The sequence below is a fragment of the Narcine bancroftii genome, chromosome 12, assembly GCF_036971445.1.
Source record: "Narcine bancroftii isolate sNarBan1 chromosome 12, sNarBan1.hap1, whole genome shotgun sequence".
Lineage (NCBI taxonomy): Eukaryota > Metazoa > Chordata > Chondrichthyes > Torpediniformes > Narcinidae > Narcine > Narcine bancroftii.
This window is the reverse complement of record NC_091480.1, coordinates 33,456,718-33,476,869: the sequence shown is the minus strand read 5'-3', so window position 1 is coordinate 33,476,869 and position 20,152 is coordinate 33,456,718. Positions and strand designations below refer to the sequence as shown.

The window sequence follows — 20,152 nt, the reverse complement described above, 5'->3', positions numbered from 1 at the left end:
ATGCTCAATACAAAGTCAACTTAAGTACAAGAGCCCAAGAGGAATTTACAACAGTACTAATCCCCCATTATAATCATGGTGGAAACTGTAAAATGATAGAAACATTTGTCAAAATCAATTACTCTTTAGCCAAACTATGTAAACACTGAATATCTTTTTTTTAAACTGATAAATAGCTTTTCATTTTTCAATGATTTAATGTTTATCCTTTGAGGGCAGCTGATTCTTTTGCTTTTTAAATGCAATATTGCTCTTGCATGCTGCTCTTGCTCAATACTTGAACCTATTTAAAATCTGCTATGATTTAAATCTATACACATCTTTTCAAATGAATCATATTCAATCAAGGTATCAGACTCCTACTGAATTCCAGCCAGTAATTTATTGCAAATGGGTTCATTATTAGCTCTCGTCGATATCAGAGTCTGCAACGGTTCTGATCAAGAAGGATGTGGTTCATTTACAAAGAATGTCACGTAATATCAGAAGGGAAATTATATTTTAAAATTGTGGAATAACCTGCAATCCCAAATCCTCTTATGGCTCCAAGTCAAAGTGAGGACTTGATGAAGCAGTGGAAATTATAATGCATCTTAGAAAAAGACATTTTATTTGCTGTGAACAGTCACACCAGAAAAATCTGTACAAATGGGGCTAATTTAAAGTATGTTTTTTTTCCTTGACCTTTGATATTCTTGCGCACTTGTCTTCTTTTATCAGAATTTGATAGAGGAAAGAATTTTGTCAGGCAGCATCAAGGATCTGGTACATCTCCAAAGATTACAAATTCCTTCTGACCATGTTTTACAATAATCTAGATCCAAAATGAAAGACAAAATGGAAAAGACTCTGTGTTAAAGTAGCTCCCAACTGTTTCCTGCTCAGGATTATAAATATTCAATTGGAGAATATTCTTCACTGCATGTCATAAAACTTGATCTAGGAACCAAAGGTACAGCAAATGACAGATGCATGAATTTGTAGAAGTTCAGCATTTCCACTGAATTTACAGTCACCAATCTGGAAGATAACTTACAAGCATGTAAATATTTCCCAACAGTTCCATGCCAAAATCACAGCTCAAAGCACTTGAGGCCTAATGATGGTCTTTCACCCCCTTCATCCCATTTCTACCATGCTAAATTTATGCCACAAAATGGTATGAAAAGAAAGGAGAAGCGACAAGACTACCTCACTGAATTTACTTAAGGCACTGACAGATTTTTGAAGAATAAAGGGTTTCTGGAAAGGGTGGGTAAATGGAGCTGGGACCTTGGCCAGATCAGCCATGATCTTATTGAATGGTTATGGGCCAGACGGTCTGCTCCTGCCCCTAGTTCTTATGTTCATATGACAATAAAAGCCAAAAGAAAATTGGCCTCACTCAAAATAGATATTAAAATTGCAAATTCCACTCTCTTTGACTCATTACCAGGTCAGTTCATATCAGTGCTGCTCACCTTGTTGCATTTTGCCACATTGATCTCTAGTCATGTGCAGCCTCAGGAGTTCCCTCACCCAACATTCAAAGTAGGTGCATCTGAGATAGAGAACACCAAAGGCTCACACTGCATTGCTGAACCCTTGAACCTGACTGGTTTTTCACAAAGTGGGCGGGGTTGGGGGTGGGGGTGAAAAGAAGAGTTCTATTGAACCCTGTAAGTGACTAAAACAGAATCTTCACTAAAATGAAATGGAAGCTTTAATCTGGCATTGGATAGGAGAGGCATTTTCAATCCTTGGGCTAGGGAATCCAAGAAAGATTGGCTTCTATGCCTTGAGTCACCAAGTCTTGTGACAATGTCCAACAAAGAATGTCTATGGTCATACTTTGGATTAATATATGGAAAAGATACAGCCCTACCATCACTCAGCAGGCTCGTGTGACATCAATGGCTTTCTGGACGGAATGCCAACAAAGTACTTAGATTTACTGTAACACTACACATGGCACAATTTTTATATACAGTATCTGCCGCTGTACAAAATGATCCTCAAAACTTTAAAATTTCACCTTAAATCGGAGTTGTTTATACAAGGGGTCTAAAATTCTTATCTTGGTGACAAGGTCAAAACACCGTTGCTATCTTCCTTCCAGCTCCGATGCGATCTTGCACATGCCCCATTAGTTATTTTCAAAGTCTTAGTGGCCCTTTGCAGGTTCCATCTGACCAGTCCACTTTTGTCAGCCTATTACAGGAGCTGACAGTGGTTTATTTTTAAATGTCCAAATAAAATGTAAACATTTAAATGTTAATTTGTTATTAAAATATTGTGATTTGCTTTTAACAGCATTCACTGTAAGTGCCAGATTTGCGGTCCACTTATACAAAGGATATTGTTCAAAACCAATATTTTTGGTGGAAAATTCAGGGGTCGTCCTATACAACAGTAAATTATACTTCCCACTGCACTTCAGTATGGGTTGACTTGGCTGAATAGCATGCACAGCAAAGCTTTTCACTGTTTCTCAGTACACATGACAATAAAAAAGTTAAATTCAAAACTATTCTCTTCATTGTACTGGAAATTTTGTACAAAGTTCGACAAAAACAGGCACATTATGGTTAATTGATTGTGAGCGTCCCGGTGAGTGATCAGCATGTTACGTTTCTGGGTCTGTGTAACGAGTCAACAGATCTGGAGCAGATCTTGCAGAATCCATGGAAAGAAATGGTCAGTCAACATTATGAGCCAGGACACTTTGTTGAGAGTAAAGTGGGAAGGAGGATAAAAAGCATAAAAGGGAAGTCTTGGAGGAGGGACCAAGGTGACAAGTTTACTGGACAAATGAAGTGGAGACAAGGAGGGTGGGAAATCACTTGATATATAGAGAGTAGAGAAAATGGGAGCAGATGAAGGACAGATGGAAACAGCAGAATCAGGTTAGCATTGGGGTTACCTAAAATTGGAAAACCCAAAATTGGGTTCTACACTACCCCGGCGAAATGTATATTATTCCTTGTTTATGCGTGCCTTCACCTTAGCAATGGATGAAGCTTAAGACAGACGTATCTATGATGTGATGAAGGGAATTAAAGCGCATAACAAATTGTTAAGGGCGAGGTGGTGGGACCTGCCTAGAGGGCAAGCAGATATTTTAAAAAAACCATAATAAGCAGATCAGGCAGCATCTGTGGATGCTTCACATCATGGGACCTTTCATCAGATTTGAGAAAAACATCTGGTAGTGTTGATATGTGGGTCAAACCAATGGAATTTCTCCGATAAAGTGAAATATGTGCAGATGGAAAGATACTGTGGCTAATTTGTAATCAACACCTCGAGTGATTTCAATATGGATTCTTGGCTCCAGGACGAAGAGGCAACAAATTACAGGAAGTGTCCAAAGCAGCAAGGAAGAATTGAGGAAGTGAGGATGTGGTTTTTTTTTTTAAAAAAAATCAGCATTTGGTGATGTCTAATTAAAATAAAATGCATTTTTCCTGAGTAGATTTTGGAGTTGGTTTGCACTGGAAATTTATCACTTCACTAAGAGACAATTTAAAAAAATTATTAATATACCTAAAAAATTATCCATTTCTTGAAATGGGGATTGAATGTCTTGTGGTTCCTAAAATTTGAAAAATGGTCCTAATTCACTATCATCTGCATTGCAGACTTTGACCTAAATGTTTCTGATGTAATCTTGCATTAGTTAAATTACTACACTGTAATTCATTGTAAAGAACAATGTGTACCCAGCCAATGGAATTTTCATCAGTAAAACAAAAGCTACTGTGCCTAATGGTGAGTACATCTCACTGGCTTTGAACTCTTAGAGCTCCTTTGAGGCACACTACATTGGCAAAAAGTGCTTGCCAAGAAATGCTTTTTGATATCTGGTGAGTGAGATGTGATAAGAGATAACTATACTTTAAAAGTTTGGTCCTGTTATATGTAAAATAAAAACTACCCATCCATTGATAGCAATTTCTTTTAAAAAAAATTTAAATGCAAACATACAGCACGGTAACAGGCTCTTTCAACCCACCAGCCCGTGCCACCCAATTACATCCAATTGTCCTACACCCCTGGTACGGTTTGAAGGGTGGGAGGAAATCAGAGCTCCCGGGGAAAAGCCACACAGACACAGGGAGAATGTACAAACTGCTTACAGATGGCTCAAGATTCTAACCCCGGTCCTAACCGCTGGTGCTGTGACAGCATTGTGGCACTAACCCGCCACTGACCATAAATACTAACCTTTTATTTTTTACGGAGCTTCTTTATGAAGGTTACTTCATCTCGATTCCTTATTCCGTAACTGCAAATGAAAAGCTTACAACTTTAGGATTTTTTCCTGAGTATTTGCCATTTTATGCTAGGAAATGCATGTCCACTAACCAGGCTCATACATCATGTTGTTCCTTTTTAACAGTCATCTACTTTATTTGTCTTGCCCTCCATGAAATGAAATAAATCAACAGTAATATTGATCTTGGCTCATAACCTTTAGTTTAAAAAAGAGTTTTCTATTGAATGAAATAAATTTAAAAAATGTTTCACGATTAAGGACAATGGATAACATTCAAATCCACTGATTCAGTCACACAATTCAGATAACAACAAACTACACCAATGTTCAGCTGACTAATGTAAACCTAAATTTTTTTGAATTCTATTTTTGGTGAGAATAATGACAATATAAGAACATTAATTTGTGAGATTATTTTAGTTCTTGCTGCATATTTTCTGGGATTTCTGATTGGCCTGGTTAATTGTTCGAGTTTAAAGAAATCTCTTGGTGCCTGCCACATTGACCACCGCCAATGGGCTGATCTCGCCTCAAACCGTGCATCTTGGCACCTCACAGTTTGGCGGGCAGCAACCTCCTTTGAAGAAGACCGCAGAGCCCACCTCACTGACAAAAGGCAAAGGAGGAAAAACCCAACACCCAACCCCAACCAACCAATTTTCCCCTGCAACCGCTGCAACCGTGTCTGCCTGTCCCGCATCGGACTTGTCAGCCACAAACGAGCCTGCAGCTGACGTGGACTTTTACCCCCTCCATAAATCTTCGTCCGCGAAGCCAAGCCAAAGAATTATCATACAACTGGATGAAACTGCGTTCGTCGGTGCTCAGTGTGAAAACATGCAAACACATATAAAGATGATTTATATGCAGTACATATACAAAACTAAATAAATGTTGTTAAATAATAGTAGATTCACAGAAGGATGGTATGAGCAGTTCATCAGTCATTCAGCATTCTCACTGTCCATTTGGAGAAGCTGTTCCTCAGCCAGGTGGTTCTGGCTCTGATACTTCTGTATCTCTTTCCTGACAGGAGTAGCTCGAAGATGCTGTATGTAGGTTGGTAGGGGTCCTCAACGATTTTGCGAGCCCTCTTCAGACAACGATCCTGGTAGATCTTGTCGATTGGGGGGGGGGTGGGGGGTGGGGAGACCACCGCAGTGAACTTCTAATTACCCACTAAAACTTAACAACGGTGCATTTAAAGGTAAAGGTTCCATTATTATCACATAATACTACATTTAGAACGTAACATACATGAAATTCTTTGACTTTTGTCTACCGTAAGGCAGACAGAGAGTTGGCACTTTGTCCAGTGTCACAGAAACCTACAGCACCTGCTGTTCCTAGGCTGTCTCCCAGAACTTTACAAGTTACTAATTTTAGTTTCCCATGGGCAGTTACATCTGTCCTCTTAGTGTTCAATTAATTTTCAGGCTGGCAATTTCAAAAGTAGATTCAGTAATGGAAGTAGATTTTCAATATACAAGTACCATTAATGACTTTCTAGCCAACCTGGTTCATTAACAGGTCCTGAATGGTTTAATGTGCAAATACAATGAAGGTACAACTTGCTACAGTCCTGATGGATCACCCTACCACTGAACGCAGACCACATTTCTGATAGCCCAATAACTTAGCAGGGTGAAGGCATTCCTACAATGTCCGAATGTTTCCATTCTATTCAATCCAACCTGAAAAGTCTCCCATCGTTTTCCTACCCTCTTCTCCATCTGGAAAGTGGGAATAGCTTGCATGGCCATTTAGGAACCCAAATGGAGACACTGGAGCAAATGGGCTTTTGCGGTGATGCAAGATCCCATAGTTTTACTTATTTTCACGGTGTTGATGCAATGAAAGGAAGTGACAGAGCAGAGAGAAAATGCAGCCTTTTTAACAACAAACAGACAACACTGAAAATGCAGAGCAGCTCAAGGGGAAAGCAAGACGAAAAGGGAACATCTCCGACGTGAAACTGATGCAGTCTAGCCTGCTGAGTATTTCCAACAGTTTCTGTTTTAATTTTTCAGCACCTGAAGTTGTTTTCCATTTTCACAATCTTAACATTTAGTCTTTTCTTATAGTATATTTCATATTTTAATATTTTATCAAGGACTTTCAATATCTATCTTGCAATGTAAGTGGCAGCCTTGACTTCTTCCCCCCCCCTGTTACTTTCTGAACTATTGCTGATGTCAATTTCTCTTTGAGACATAAATGGACTTTTAAAGTTTTAAACAAAAATTGCTGTAAAACCACTCACATAGGTTCAGGCACAAAAGGAAATGTCATGGCTAAATGTATTAAATACTTACTCTTTGAGTTTCATTTTATCATCAGCTAGTTTCTCTCCATTAAATATTAGATGGTACGTCCTCCAGATATATTTCCTGCACCATGAGATATATAAAAGAGTATAATTTAGAAAAAATGATAGAATTCAGTTCTTCTCCAAGCAAACAAGATTACATTTCTTTGACACAATGAAAAATAACTCGGCATTAAAATGGGACTAAGAGAAAGAACTAGCAGAGCCATGACGAAAGTATTCAGAATGTGACCAAATTAAACAGATCTTTTTTTTTAGTGGGTTAAATGTCCCCTTTCTCCCCATTTGATTCTATGAAATGAATTTGACAATTTAAACTTTTTTTTTGGAATGAAGAGTTAACAATGCATCAAGTCAAGGTGATGAAGGGCTCAGGCCTGAAACACCAATTATATATCTTTACCTCCTATAGATGCTGTGAGAGTTGCTGAGTTCCTCCAGCAGTTTAGTTCTTCTTTAATTACTCTTCTTTGGCTTGGCTTCGCGGACGAAGATTTATGGAGGGGGTAAAAGTCCACATCAGCTGCAGGCTCGTTTGTGGCTGACAAGTCCGATGCGGGACAGGCAGACACGGTTGCAGCGGTTGCAGGGGAAAATTGGTTGGTTGGGGTTGGGTGTTTACTAACCCTTCAGCTAATGACATTGTTTTCATTATTTTCTTAGAGATTTCAAATCTTCTCCAAGAATCCTGAAGTGAGTGGGTATATGTGCATATATACACAAAGATATACGTCTTTCCTCTCAATGACTTTCTAGTACCTGTATTTAAAATCCACATCTCCTCTAGTACTTTCACCGCTTTTCCAGAGTGCGGCACCATTGCTCTTGCTGTCATCTAACTAAATCTCAGTCTAGCATAACTTCTTGCTTTTCCTGCTCTGCATTTCCATCTCTAAAATTAGCTTCCCATATGCTTTAATAGCAGCACTTCAACCGTTCTTCCACCTGCAAAGTGTAAAAATATGGACATTGGTTCCTTTGTTCCTTTCGCTTTTAAAATTGTATTAAAGCGCATTATCTCTATTTTTTTCCTTCTAAAATACATCATCTGTTTAACATCTAGCCACTTGATCAAAGTAACCTATTACTATCCTGCTTCTGTTTCATTCCATCTACAATTAGAAATAATCATGTACAAGAAAACAAGTCATCCTCGTCCTTAAACCTGGGTAACACACAGGTCTTTTTTTCCCCCACTGTCATACACAATCTTACATCCTTGCTACAAATGTGGATTAATCCACAAATTTCAATGACTCTAACAAGCCTTTTCAGTAGTATTTTAATCAAGCAACTTTGGAAAGTCCACATACTCAGCAATTCCAACATCCATATTTCTTGTTACCACATCAAAAATCTTAAATTGTGAAACAGGATTTATCCTACCTTATTAACAAATACTTTCCAAGAAGCTGTCAGAGACAAAGAGTATATAACCATATAACCGTTTACAGCACGGAAACAGGCCATGTCGGCCCTTCAAGTCCGTACCGGTTCACTTGAACAACTCCACTAGCTCCTCCGCAAACTCATGAGGAAGTAGAGGCTTTCTTCATGATGCCATTGGTGTGTTGGTTCCAGGAAAGATCTTCCTGAGGCTAATTCCTATCATTCTCATCTAATCTACCAATGGAAACAAATTTCCTGTCTTTATAAAATTATGAAAGGGATAGATAATATATTTCTATAAGATCCCTCTCGTTCTTCTAAATTCCAATGCATATCGTCCCAGATGACTCAATCGTTCCTCACAGGCACCCCTTCATTTCCAGAATCGACCAGGTGAAATTCCTCTGTGCCATCTCCAAAATGGATGACCATAAAATTAAATGTTAGAGGTTTAGAAAAGACAGTGAGAGAAACCGGTTTATAGTCAATATTTGATGACTGTAGTGGAAGCCAGGGCAAGATTAAGTACAGATTTGACAGATATTTGAAGGAATGTAGAATAAATAGGCATGGGAACAGACACAGAGAATAAAATTGTGGCCCATGAATGTAAACACAATATCTGTTCCTGATCCATTCCAGTTCACCTAACATAGGAACAGGTCTACAGTGGATACCATCTCACTGGCTCTACATAAAGCCCTGGAACACCTGGACAGCAAAGATACATACATCAGGATGCTCTTTATCAGCTACAATTCTGTATTTAACACCATCATCCCCTCAAAATTGATCAGCAAACTCCAAGGTCTGGGAGTTAATGCCCCACTGTGTAACTGGATCCACAGATTTTCTCCAGACCAGAATCAGATAAGATTGGTAAGAACATCTCCTCCACAATCTCCATCACCGCAGGCCTGTATTCTTAGCCCCCTGCTCTATTCACTTTACACCTACGACTGTGTGGCTCGGTAAAATAAAATCTTCTATAAATTTGCCAACGATATCATGGTAGTGGGCTGTATAAAGGAAGGGGATGAGTTAGCATACAGGATGGAGTGTGAAAACTTGGCTGAATGGTACACCAACAGCAACCTTACACTCAATGTCACCAAAACTAAGGAGCTGATTGTTGACTTCAGGAAATGAAATCCAGAGGTATATAATCCAGTGATCATTGGGGGATCTGAGGTGGCGAGCAAATTTAAGTTCTTGGGATTCACTATCTCGGAGAATCTTTCCTAGACCCAACGCACCAATGGCATTGAGAAGAAAGCATGTCAGTGCCTCTATTTCCTCATGAGTTTGTGGAGGCTTGGAATGACACCAGACACCCTGGTAAATTTCTACAGAGGTGTAAATAGAATGTGTGCCAACCGGTTGCATCATGGTCTGGTGTGGGGACACGAATACCCTTGAGCGTAAAGCCTTCCAAAAGGTAGTGGATACAGCCCAGGATATCACAGGCAAAACCCTACCCATTATTGACAACATCTACAGGGAACGTTGCCATCAGAGAGCAGCAGCAATTATCAAAGACACGCATCACCCAGCACAAGGTCTGTTCTTGCTGTTGCCATCAGGAAAGAGCTACAGGTGCCACAAAAACTCACACCACCAGGTTCAGGAACACCTGCTCCCCCTTCACCATCAGTCTCCTCAACAACAAACTCAATCAGGGACTCATTTAAGAACACGTTATTGATTTTCTTTTTGTTCTCTCAGCATTGCACAGCCCGTTAGTTTACATTCATTATCGGTTTACAGTTCTTTGTTTCTATACTTATGCATAGAATTGGTGGCAATTCTTCCACACCCGCAGGATAAAAATAATCTCAGGATTGTATGTGATATCATGTGTGCACTCTGGCAATAAATCTGAAATGATCATCTGAAATTTGCATCAATTATTTACATTTTAAATAATCTAAAAAGTGGTATACACCGCCACTACAAATAACCAGTACAGGTTTGGAATTTGATACGAGCTGCAAGAACATCTCAAATGGTATAAAACAGCAGAGCTTTGTCTCTAATGTTAATTATTTCAATAATCACCAATAAAAAATATACAAAACAATCAACTGACTGCAAGCTAGTCACTATTTTTATGTAATTTTGTTAAGGTGAGCAATCTCTCTACTAGCCAAGTCTAGATGGACCATAAAGCTTGTTCTATGACCTTACTGTATTATAATTGCTTGTCTATATTATGCAAAATCTTAAGTTTCACAAAAGCTTTTCCTTTGGGAATTCACACTTGCCTCCCCCCGGCCCGGAAATAGATAGTTAACTAAAAATAGTGCAATAGCTTTTAAAGTATAATCCATAAAAGGAAAACTTCTGAAAAAGATAACAATTTTACATCATAATTCAGTAAGTTTCTGTCCTAAATCATTAGGAGCTACTAGATGAAACATTACACTCTGAAATCGTTCCTTGGTTGTTCTACTTTTTTTATCCTGAGCCCAAATGCCTTTCAAATCCAGCACATTCACAGAACGTTAAAGCTTCTAATCTTTTGGGCCAATTTTAAAACTATCAAGCTGGAAGACCACATTGCAGTAGTACTGACCACATTCACCACATCATATTAGACCAATAATGTCTAAATATTGTTATCTGCAGCCCTTTACCAAGGGTCTAAAACAAATTAAACAAGAAAGTCTGCAGAACCTGTGATTGTAGTTTATACAAAAATGTTGGAGAAACTCAGCAAGTCCACATAGCGTTCTTTACAGAGCAAAGATACATGACCAATGTTTCAGCCCTGTGGTTTTTATCAAGGTATGAGCAAGAAGCAGGTAGGCACCTGAATAAAATGGTGGGGGGTGGGGCAGGAACACAGGCAAGATGTCATAGGTAGATAAGAGTGGGAGGCCACAAGGAAAAAAAGAAGGCAAGAAGTGATAGGAGAGGGGATAGAATGGACAGAATGGAGAGGGAAAGGTATGCAGAGCTAAAGGAAAAGAGACAGAGAGATGGAGGAGAGAGACAAGGGATGGGCCTAACAGAAACCAGGGTCACATTCATGCCAACTGCTTGGAGAGTGCCCAGATGGAATATTAGGTTTTGCTCTTCCCATTTGTGGGTGGCCTTGGTTCGGCCGTCTAAATCTAAATAATTTTTTTTTGAGACTCAGGATTAGTAAATAAACCAGAATTAAAAGCTTGAAGGTTCAAATACTTAACTCTTTAAATCCAGTTGAGAATTAAATCTGCACTAAATCATCACTCAATGGCATGACATAATTTTAATGGATAATTTTTCAAAACATGATCTGAAATAGGCAAAACTGAAAAAGATATGGCCTTAACACGGAGAAAAGAATTAGTGCACATGGGCCACAAAGATCGACACGTACATGGTGGGCAGAAGGCCCTGTTAGATTCTTTAAAGTTTTATAGCTCTATGACTTCCGAATATGATTGCTTGCAGTAGATTTTTGTGTTCAGTAATATGTAAATAATTTTGAAGATCCATTTAATAGTAATAAACTGAAATAATTTGGGGAAGGCTTAAAAGATTGAAAGATCATTAAATTCAGCTTGTCCCCTCTGGCGTATGGAGGTACATTGCTTAAGAAATAAATTATAATGAATGACGAGATGTAATTTACCAGCTAATGTACTGGGTTCCTCCTTCACGCTGTTGCTTCAGTTGGACGTATCTCTGAATAGCTTTTTTCAAATCCAGAACAGTTTCATTTTGAATTACGACAACGGCTGGAGGGAGAAAGCAAGGAGCAGCATACAGATAAGTTAACATATTGCTGACTCTCATAAATCAGAAAAATAATCGTTTATTGTCAGCTGATTGTACAACCTGACAAAGCAGCGTTCACTGGTCCTCGGTGCAAAACACAACCAGACATTACACACATGCCAACAACACATATGCAGGACCTATGCATTTTGTATTTTATCTAGACAAATAAATAAATATTGCTTTGTTCGAAAAAGAGTGTTGAATGGTTAGTGTGAGTAGCTCCTTTGGTCGTTCAGCATTCTCAAAGCCCGTGGGAAGAAGTTATTCCTCAGCCTGGTGGAGCTCGCTCTTGATCCTGCTAATCCTCTTCCCCGATGGGAACAGGTGAAAGATGCTGTGTGCAGGGTGGAAGGGGTTCTCAACGATTTTGTGTGCCCTCTTCAGACAACGATCCCAGTAGATTACATCGATGTTGGGGGGGAAGGAGACTCCAATCATCCTCCCTGCCACTCTCATGGTCGTGTGGATTGACCTCGGATCCATTTCTCTGTAGCAGCCGGCCACGGCGCTCTCGATAGAGCTTCTATAGAAGGTTGACATAATTGTGGCCAGTAGCCTTGCCTGCTTACAGTCTTCTCAGGAAGTGCAGTCGCTGTTACGCCTTCCTGACATGTGAGGAGATGTTGAGTGTCCACGCTAGGTCACTAGTTAAGTCTAAGGAACTTGGTGCTCTCCATTCTCTCTACTACAGAGTTGATAAATGTATAGTGGAGGGTGGTCATTCCTTTCCCTCCTGAAGTCGATTATCATTTCCTTCGTCCTGTCCACGTTGAGACTCAGGTTGTTATTCTCGCACCATTTCACGAGATTTTCCACCTCTTTGTAGCACGATTCATCATTGTTGCTGATGAGGCCAACTACTGTTGTGTCATCTGCAAATCTGATGACACTGTTGGAGCTGGATCTGGCCACGCAATTGTGGGTCAGTAGCGTAAACAAGAGCGGGCAAAGCCCACAGCCCTGAAGTGCGCCAGCCGTCAGCGTGAGTGTTCGACATTCTGATACTGACCCAGACAGACTGTGGTCTTTCTGTTAGGATCCAGTTACAGAGGGGTGTTGAGTCCCAGCAAGGAAAGCTTCTCCGCCAGCCTCTGGGGAATGATGGTATTAAACCATTGGTGGCATTCATTTTCTTTAATGAGAGTGGTACTTTAATAAAGTAGATTGCTAGTAGGGTCCAGAAGAATTCATTTCCTTTGTAATGAGAGCTGGGCATCTACCTTGAGTCTTCATATAATGGACCACTGTAACGAATTCCTTCAGTCTTTCTGCTTATTAAATGGAGGTTGAAGTGGAATAAAAAATAAAACTGTTAACAAAACCTAACACTGAGTTTTCTGGGATTCATCCACATTTAGAATCCTTACCTCATCTTACCCCAGAAGATTTAATTTTCACTTATACTATAGTCATACTGAACAAGTGAGTTTATAAGAAAATCCCACATACGCATAATTTCACCATCTCCTTTTTTTACTTTGACCGTCATTGCTTGCCCGTACTCAAGAGCTATCTGTGAATTGATCTCTTCCAAAGTAACCTAAATAAAAACAAAATGTAAGTAATGAATGATGGCAAACCTCATATCACATTCTGAGATATCTGTACAAAGGATTTAAAGCAATGTTTCTTTTCAATGTTGGTTGTTTTAAAGTATAGCATATACAAATACATTGTAAACAGGTGGGGCGATCAGCAGTTAGGATACTTATAATAGTGTGAAATTCACATATTACAAGGAAATTTTTAAAATTGCTAAATTCTTAGTGTGCATTTCATAATCAACAACAATTTACTGGAATTTGTTCCTATTTCCTGCTTTATGATTATCAACAAATAAAACAGCACTTGATATGATGTAAACTTGCAAGAAATAAATTAATGAAATGGCAAAACTACAAGATTTTGGGGGAAAATTGTTACACAAGCCTTCGTATGAACTTACCAAATTAAGAGACCTGAAATACCTGTACTAGAGCAAAGTTGATTTAGTGAGTGGGATCTAATAATGCCGCAAAGGAAGGCAGCTTTATCATTTGTACACATGATTTACAGGTTAATCACAAGATATAGGAGCAGAAATAGGCCAGTCAGCCCATTGAGTCTGCACTGCTATTTTATCATGAGCTGATCCATCCATCAGCCCCACTCCTTGGCCTTCTCCCCGTAACCCTTGATATCCTGACTAATCAAATACCTGTCAATTTCTGCCTTAAATACACCCAAGAACCTCGTTTCCACAGTGGCCTGTGACAACGTTCCCTCTGGCTAAAGAAATTAGCGTCTCGATTTTAAATTGACGCTCTTTTATCCTGAAGTTGTGCCCTCTTGTCAGAGATTCCCCCACCACAGGGAACAAACTTGGCACATCTCCTCTGTCCAGGTCTTTCAGTATTTGAAATGTCTCTATGAGGTCCCCCCTCATCCTTCTGTACAGTCCCAAAAGCCTATAAATGTTCTTCGTTTGCTAACCCTTTCATTCCTGGTATCATTCTAGTAAATCTTCTCAGAATCCTCTCCAACGCCAGCATATCCTTTCTCAAATAAGGCACCCAAAACTGTACACAGTAATCCAAAATGAGTACAGTACACTAACACTCTATAGAGACTCAATACAACATCCCTGCTCTCAAATCTCCTTCCCCCAGAAATAAATGCCAAGACTGCATTCATCTTTGTCACCACCGACTCAACCTGGAAGTTAACCTTTAGGACAGTGGTTTTCAAACTGCTCCCTTAAACTCACATTCCACATTAAGCCATCCCTATGCCATAAGGGATGGCTTAAGGTGATCTGTGAGTGGGAAGGGAAGGTTGAGAACAACTGTTGAAATATTTTGCCTGAGAAAAATTGTCAGTGGGCCATTTCCTTTGGCATGATGAAACCATTCACATAATGAGTCAATTAGATATGATTAAAACAGTGGTTTTCAAATCTTCTCCTTTCCACTCACATACACCTTAAGCCATCCCTTACTAATCACAGAGAACCTACGGCATAGGGATGGCTTAAGGTAGAATGTGAGTTCAAGGGGTAGTTTGAAAAATACTACTTTAAGGCCTCCCAAGACCCCTTGCACCTCCGAATTTTAAATCTTCTCTCCATCTAAATAATAGTCTGCCCACCTATTTCTTCTACCAAAGTGCATGACTGTCCACTTTCCAACATTTTATTTCCTCTGCCACCTCTTTTCTGTTCTCCTAATCTATCCATGTCTCTCCAGCCTTTCTGTATTCTCAGCACTATTTTGATATTATCTGCATATTTAGGCATAATTGTCATACCCACACTCCTGTTCGGCTCCGAATCATGGGTCCTCTACCGGCACCACCTACGGCTCCTAGAATGCTTCCATCAGCGTTGTCTCCGCTCCATCCTCAACATCCATTGGAGCGCTTTCATCCCTAACGTCGAAGTACTCGAGATGGCAGAGGTCGACAGCATCGAGTCCACGCTGCTGAAGATCCAGCTGCGCTGGATGGGTCACGTTTCCAGAATGGAGGACCATCGCCTTCCCAAGATCGTGTTATATGGCGAGCTCTCCACTGGCCACCGTGACAGAGGTGCACCAAAGAAAAGGTACAAGGACTGCCTAAAGAAATCTCTTGGTGCCTGCCACATTGACCACCACCAGTGGGCTGATAACGCCTCAAACCGTGCATCTTGGCGCCTCACAGTTTGGCGGGCAGCAACCTCCTTTGAAGAAGACCGCAGAGCCCACCTTACTGACAAAAGGCAAAGGAGGAAAAACCCAACACCCAACCCCAACCAACCAATTTTCCCCTGCAACCGTGTCTGCCTGTCCCGCATCGGACTTTTCAGCCACAAACGAGCCTGCAGCTGACGTGGACTTTTTACCCCCTCCATAAATCTTCGTCCGCGAAGCCAAGCCAAAGAAAGAAGAGGCACAATCCAAATAATTTATATATATAAAGAAGCAGCCCCAACACCAACCCCTATGGAAGACGACTAGAAACAGGCGGCCAACCCTTTATTCCATGCTCATGATGTTAAGCAGCCTCATATGTGGTACCTTGTTGAAAGTCCAAATACAAAGCATCCACTTCAACTCTTCTGTCCTACTTGTGATCTCAAAAAAACTGCAGTAAGTTTCTCAGGTATGATTTTCCTTTAAGGAAACAATGCTGACCTGGGCCTATCTTGTCATCCGCCTCTAGGTACTCCGTGACTTCATCCTTGACAATCGACTCCAACAGTTTCGTAACGTCAAGCTAACAGGTCTGTGATATGATCTAATGTCCCACATAAAACCTCAAGCGACATCAGCGTGGACAGAAACAGAGATGGCGTTTCAGACCAAGGACCCCTCACCAGAACAAAAACTCAATAGACCTCAGCACTTGAATCCAATTTAACTGCAGTACTTTGAATAACTGCCCTTGTTTTTCTATTCAAATGGCTGTACCACTTTGTTCAATTTATTTGCCGACATACAAGATGACTCATGTTTAGGATGACCCCACCGCAAATTTCCACCTAAAACGTAGGTTTTGAGCTATACTCGCTGTATAAGACTGCCTCAAGTCTGGCACTTACCGCTGACCAGTGGAGTAATGTTGCTCGGTACATTTGATATACTAATTCATAATATTTTAAAAGCAAATTATTTGGAAATAAACCACCATCAGCTCCTTTAACAGGCCACTTAAAGCCCGACAGCAGTCAGGCTAGGTGGATGGACCCCATGGGGGAGCACTGAGACTTCGCTGTTAAGGTTAGGATTTTAAACTTGGTGTAAGGGACGACCCCTGGTTTTGGGGTGACATTTTTAACATTCAAGGACCATCTTTAATGCCGGCATATCTGTCTTCAAATGACGGCTTTTACAGTGATTTTGCTTTAATTTATCACAAATATTTTCTGTTCACTGAGACCTCCCACTCTGCAATTTAACATTCTTGTTTTCTCTCTTTTCCTGTTTTGAAGAACCCACGACTTGTTTCTCTCCCCGCTGGTGCTGCTGGAGTTACCAAATGCCTCCTCATTTGTTTCTTATTTCCAACATTAGTCCAGTTGAGATCCTTTGCATTCATCTTACTCTGAACCGACAGAACTCATAAATCAGCGGAGGTGCGTGAATTTTTTTTTGGAAAATTTTATTAATCGGTGCGTGAATTTATAAGTTTTTTTAAAAATTGACTCCAGGAACTAGACCAAAAAAAACGATGCTTTGATACAAAAATAGTACAATTTGTGCATTGTGAGCCAACTACCTTGAAACTAAACTCACATCTATTTTTTACAGAAATTATCTTTATCATTAAATCCAGGAATTTACAGAAGATTACAATAATAAACATTGTTAAGCCCATCTAAAAAAAATAACAGAAATGCAAGAGGGAACTTTAGCCCTGGAACCACTGAATCTTGACACACAGAAAGCTATTTGGCTCATTGTCTGCACTGGATCTCTGCAATCACAGCTTTTTACCCCCAATTACTCCAACTTTCTTTTCAAATACATTTGGTTGTGTTAGGAAAGTTTCTGAAGAATCTTCTCAGATACAATTGCCTAAATAAATGGCAGCACGCTTGGTGTAGTGGTTAGCCAACGCCTTTACAGTGGGACAGGACCAGGGTTTGAATCCCGTCCTGTCTGCAAGGAGTTTATACGTTTGCCCTGTGATCGCGTGGGTTTTCTCCGGTTTCTTCCCACCATTCAAAAACATAACAGGGGTGCAGTTTAATTAGAGGTAAACTGGGCGGCATGGACTCATGGACCAAAAAGGACTGTTACCCTGTTGTATCTCTAAATAAATAACAATGCTTTGCACAAAATATTTATCCTCAAATTTTGCCTATTATTTTTTGGCCACTGACTCAGCAAAAATGAGGTTTTTTTCTCTGCTCAGTCTAGTACAATCTCCCATAAGAATTATTCAGTCAAGATTTTCCTTATCATGGATTGTTCTGACATCATTTCTCCATATACAGAACCTGAAGCTTATCGTCAGTGGAATATATGCCAAACCCACTCGAATCTTGACATTAAAGTGCTCTGCCATAATTGTATGAAACTATTTTGTCTGAGCAATAAAATTTCTGCATGACTTCATGCTTTTGGATCCACACCCCTTATTACAGAGCCAAGAATCTGAATAATGCATAAATTGCTCTATTAGCAGCTCCTGCAGGACTTGAAAATATTTCAGCATTCTCAACAAAAATACTTTATAACAATACACTTCAATTGCATAATTTCTTCATTTCTTTGCTTTACTGATTTTAAACTCAGATTGCCTCAGCTGAGTAGATCTTTCAATTTAAACTAAATACACAGGAGACATTTTTTTGCCAGCCAGCATAAAGAAAGTTTCTAACACATTTTGCTCAGATACTGCCTGAACAAAGATCACAAATATAAAGACACATAGCGTAGTCCTAAAGAAACAATAAGATATCCATTATCTAAGTCCACATCCTAAAGTGATCTTCAATTCAATTGTAGATGAAAAAAGGTTAAGTTCACGTTTTGGTTCACTTCCACCATACACACCTGTATAGGCAGATCACAGAGTAAAGGATCCTGAACTATCATGGCCAAACCTTCCTGAAATAGGTCCAAGATTTCGGCATGGGATAACTCCTCCTCCTCTTCTGTCTTCTCGTGACTATAAATTGTAACATTTTCTTCCTCCTTAATGTTGCTGGATGGAGGCTCGTTTCTAACTTCATCAGTCATCCCAAATCAGCAGATCTTTAAATGGGATTAGAAGATCTCGACAAGGTTAGCATTTTCACAAACAGCCTTTAAGTAATGCAGGGACACAAAATATTATTTTACCCACATTTATGACAAAAATGCAGAATGCATCAAATTTTAAAAATTGTTGGTTTGGTATGTTTTCCCTCGAATGAAGTAAAACTTTGTTTTATCATTGTTTTTATTTCCAGTGCAAACTAAGAAAGTGATTTGCACCAAGAATGAACTTCCAATTTTCCTCTCTCTGTATTTGCCTTTTCATACTCTCCATCTTCAAACAACACTCTTCCTTTCCCATCAATTCTTCACATTTTTATCCAACTCCTTTATTCTTTTCTCTTGTTTCCTTCCATCCTTTCACTTCATTTTTCTCTTCTCCCTGCCAGTCCTTCCCAATTCTCTCTTTATCCCTCCTTTCCTTATTCCCTTTCTCTTGCTACCTAAATATCACCTGCTCACTCATTTCCATCCATCATATCCACGTCCCCCTCATCCTACTCCCTTCTTTTTACTCTTCTATCCCACTCCTTCTCATTCCTTCCATCTCATTCTCCTCTCCTTCCCTATTTCCCCCTCCAATTGTCTACATTACCATATCTCCCATCCATTCACACCTTCCCCCATCTTAGACGTATTCACCTTGCACAGTCCACCTTCCAGAATCCTATTTCCCTCATTCTCCATCCAACTTTTTTTTAAAAAAACCCCACTTTCCCATTCTCACTTCTCCATCTATTTGCCTGTATGTCCCACCTTTCCCTCCAAGCACATGTTTCTATCCACTCCATTCACCTGAGCCACTACATTCCTCTACTCCCCTCCACCCACATGTTTCATTCACAAAAGCCCTCCTAAGCCCCCTCCCCTGCCCCCTCCCCAGCCCCCTCCCCTGCCCCCTCCCCAGCCCCCTCCCCTGCCCCCTCCCCAGCCCCCTCCCCTGCCCCCTCCCCAGCCCCCTCCCCTGCCCCCTCCCCAGCCCCCTCCCCTGCCCCCTCCCCAGCCCCCTCCCCAGCCCCTCCCCAGCCCCCTCCCCAGCCCCCTCCCCAGCCCCCTCCCAGCCCCCTCCCCAGCCCCCTCCCCTCTATCCCCAGCCCCCTCCCCAGCCTCCCCTCTACTCCCCAGCCCCCTCCCCAGCCCTCCCCTCTACTCCCCAGCCCCCTCCCCAGCCCTCCCCTCTACTCCCCAGCCCCCTCCCCAGCCCTCCCCTCTACTCCCCAGCCCCCTCCCCAGCCCTCCCCTCTACTCCCCAGCCCCCTCCCCAGCCCTCCCCTCTACTCCCCAGCCCCCTCCCCAGCCCTCCCCTCTACTCCCCAGCCCCCTCCCCAGCCCTCCCCTTCCCCCCCCCGCCCTTCCCCCCCCCGCCCTTCCCCCCCCCCGCCCTTCCCCCCCCCCGCCCTTCCCCCCCCCCGCCCTTCCCCCCCCCGCCCTTCCCCCCCCCCGCCCTTCCCCCCCCCGCCCTTCCCCCCCCCCGCCCTTCCCCCCCCCGCCCTTCCCCCCCCCCAGCCCTCCCCCCCTTCCCCCCCCAGCCCTCCCCCCCTTCCCCCCCCCAGCCCTCCCCCCCTTCCCCCCTTCCCCCCTCCTCTCCCCGCCTTACGTTTGGCTGAATCGGAACTTCACTTCATGTATGAATGTTCAACCCACACAGGGACGAGGAACTAAACCAGATCCGCCATGGTTCCGGAA

General features: G+C 41.3%; 2 protein-coding genes across 2 annotated transcripts in view; one reads left to right on the top strand and one right to left on the bottom strand.

Moving 5' to 3' along the window:
* Window positions 1-363: 363 nt before the first annotated feature.
* Window positions 364-20,152, bottom strand: snrnp25 (small nuclear ribonucleoprotein 25). The gene is made up of 7 exons (XM_069906831.1): window positions 20,064-20,152; window positions 18,263-18,463; window positions 13,194-13,284; window positions 11,596-11,701; window positions 6,574-6,648; window positions 4,207-4,267; window positions 364-814 (listed from the first exon to the last, which is right to left on the bottom strand). The coding sequence occupies exons 2-6, from the start codon at window positions 18,446-18,448 to the stop codon at window positions 4,210-4,212; spliced, it is 516 nt and encodes a 171-aa protein (XP_069762932.1). The 5' UTR covers window positions 18,449-18,463; window positions 20,064-20,152; the 3' UTR covers window positions 364-814; window positions 4,207-4,209.
* The window catches only part of LOC138746592 (DNA-directed RNA polymerase III subunit RPC10-like), a 9,160-nt gene continuing 9,105 nt past the window's right edge, over window positions 20,098-20,152 (top strand). The window contains exon 1 of the mRNA XM_069904883.1: window positions 20,098-20,143. Coding sequence (XP_069760984.1) covers window positions 20,098-20,143 — 46 coding nt within the window. The remainder of the gene's footprint in view (window positions 20,144-20,152) is intronic.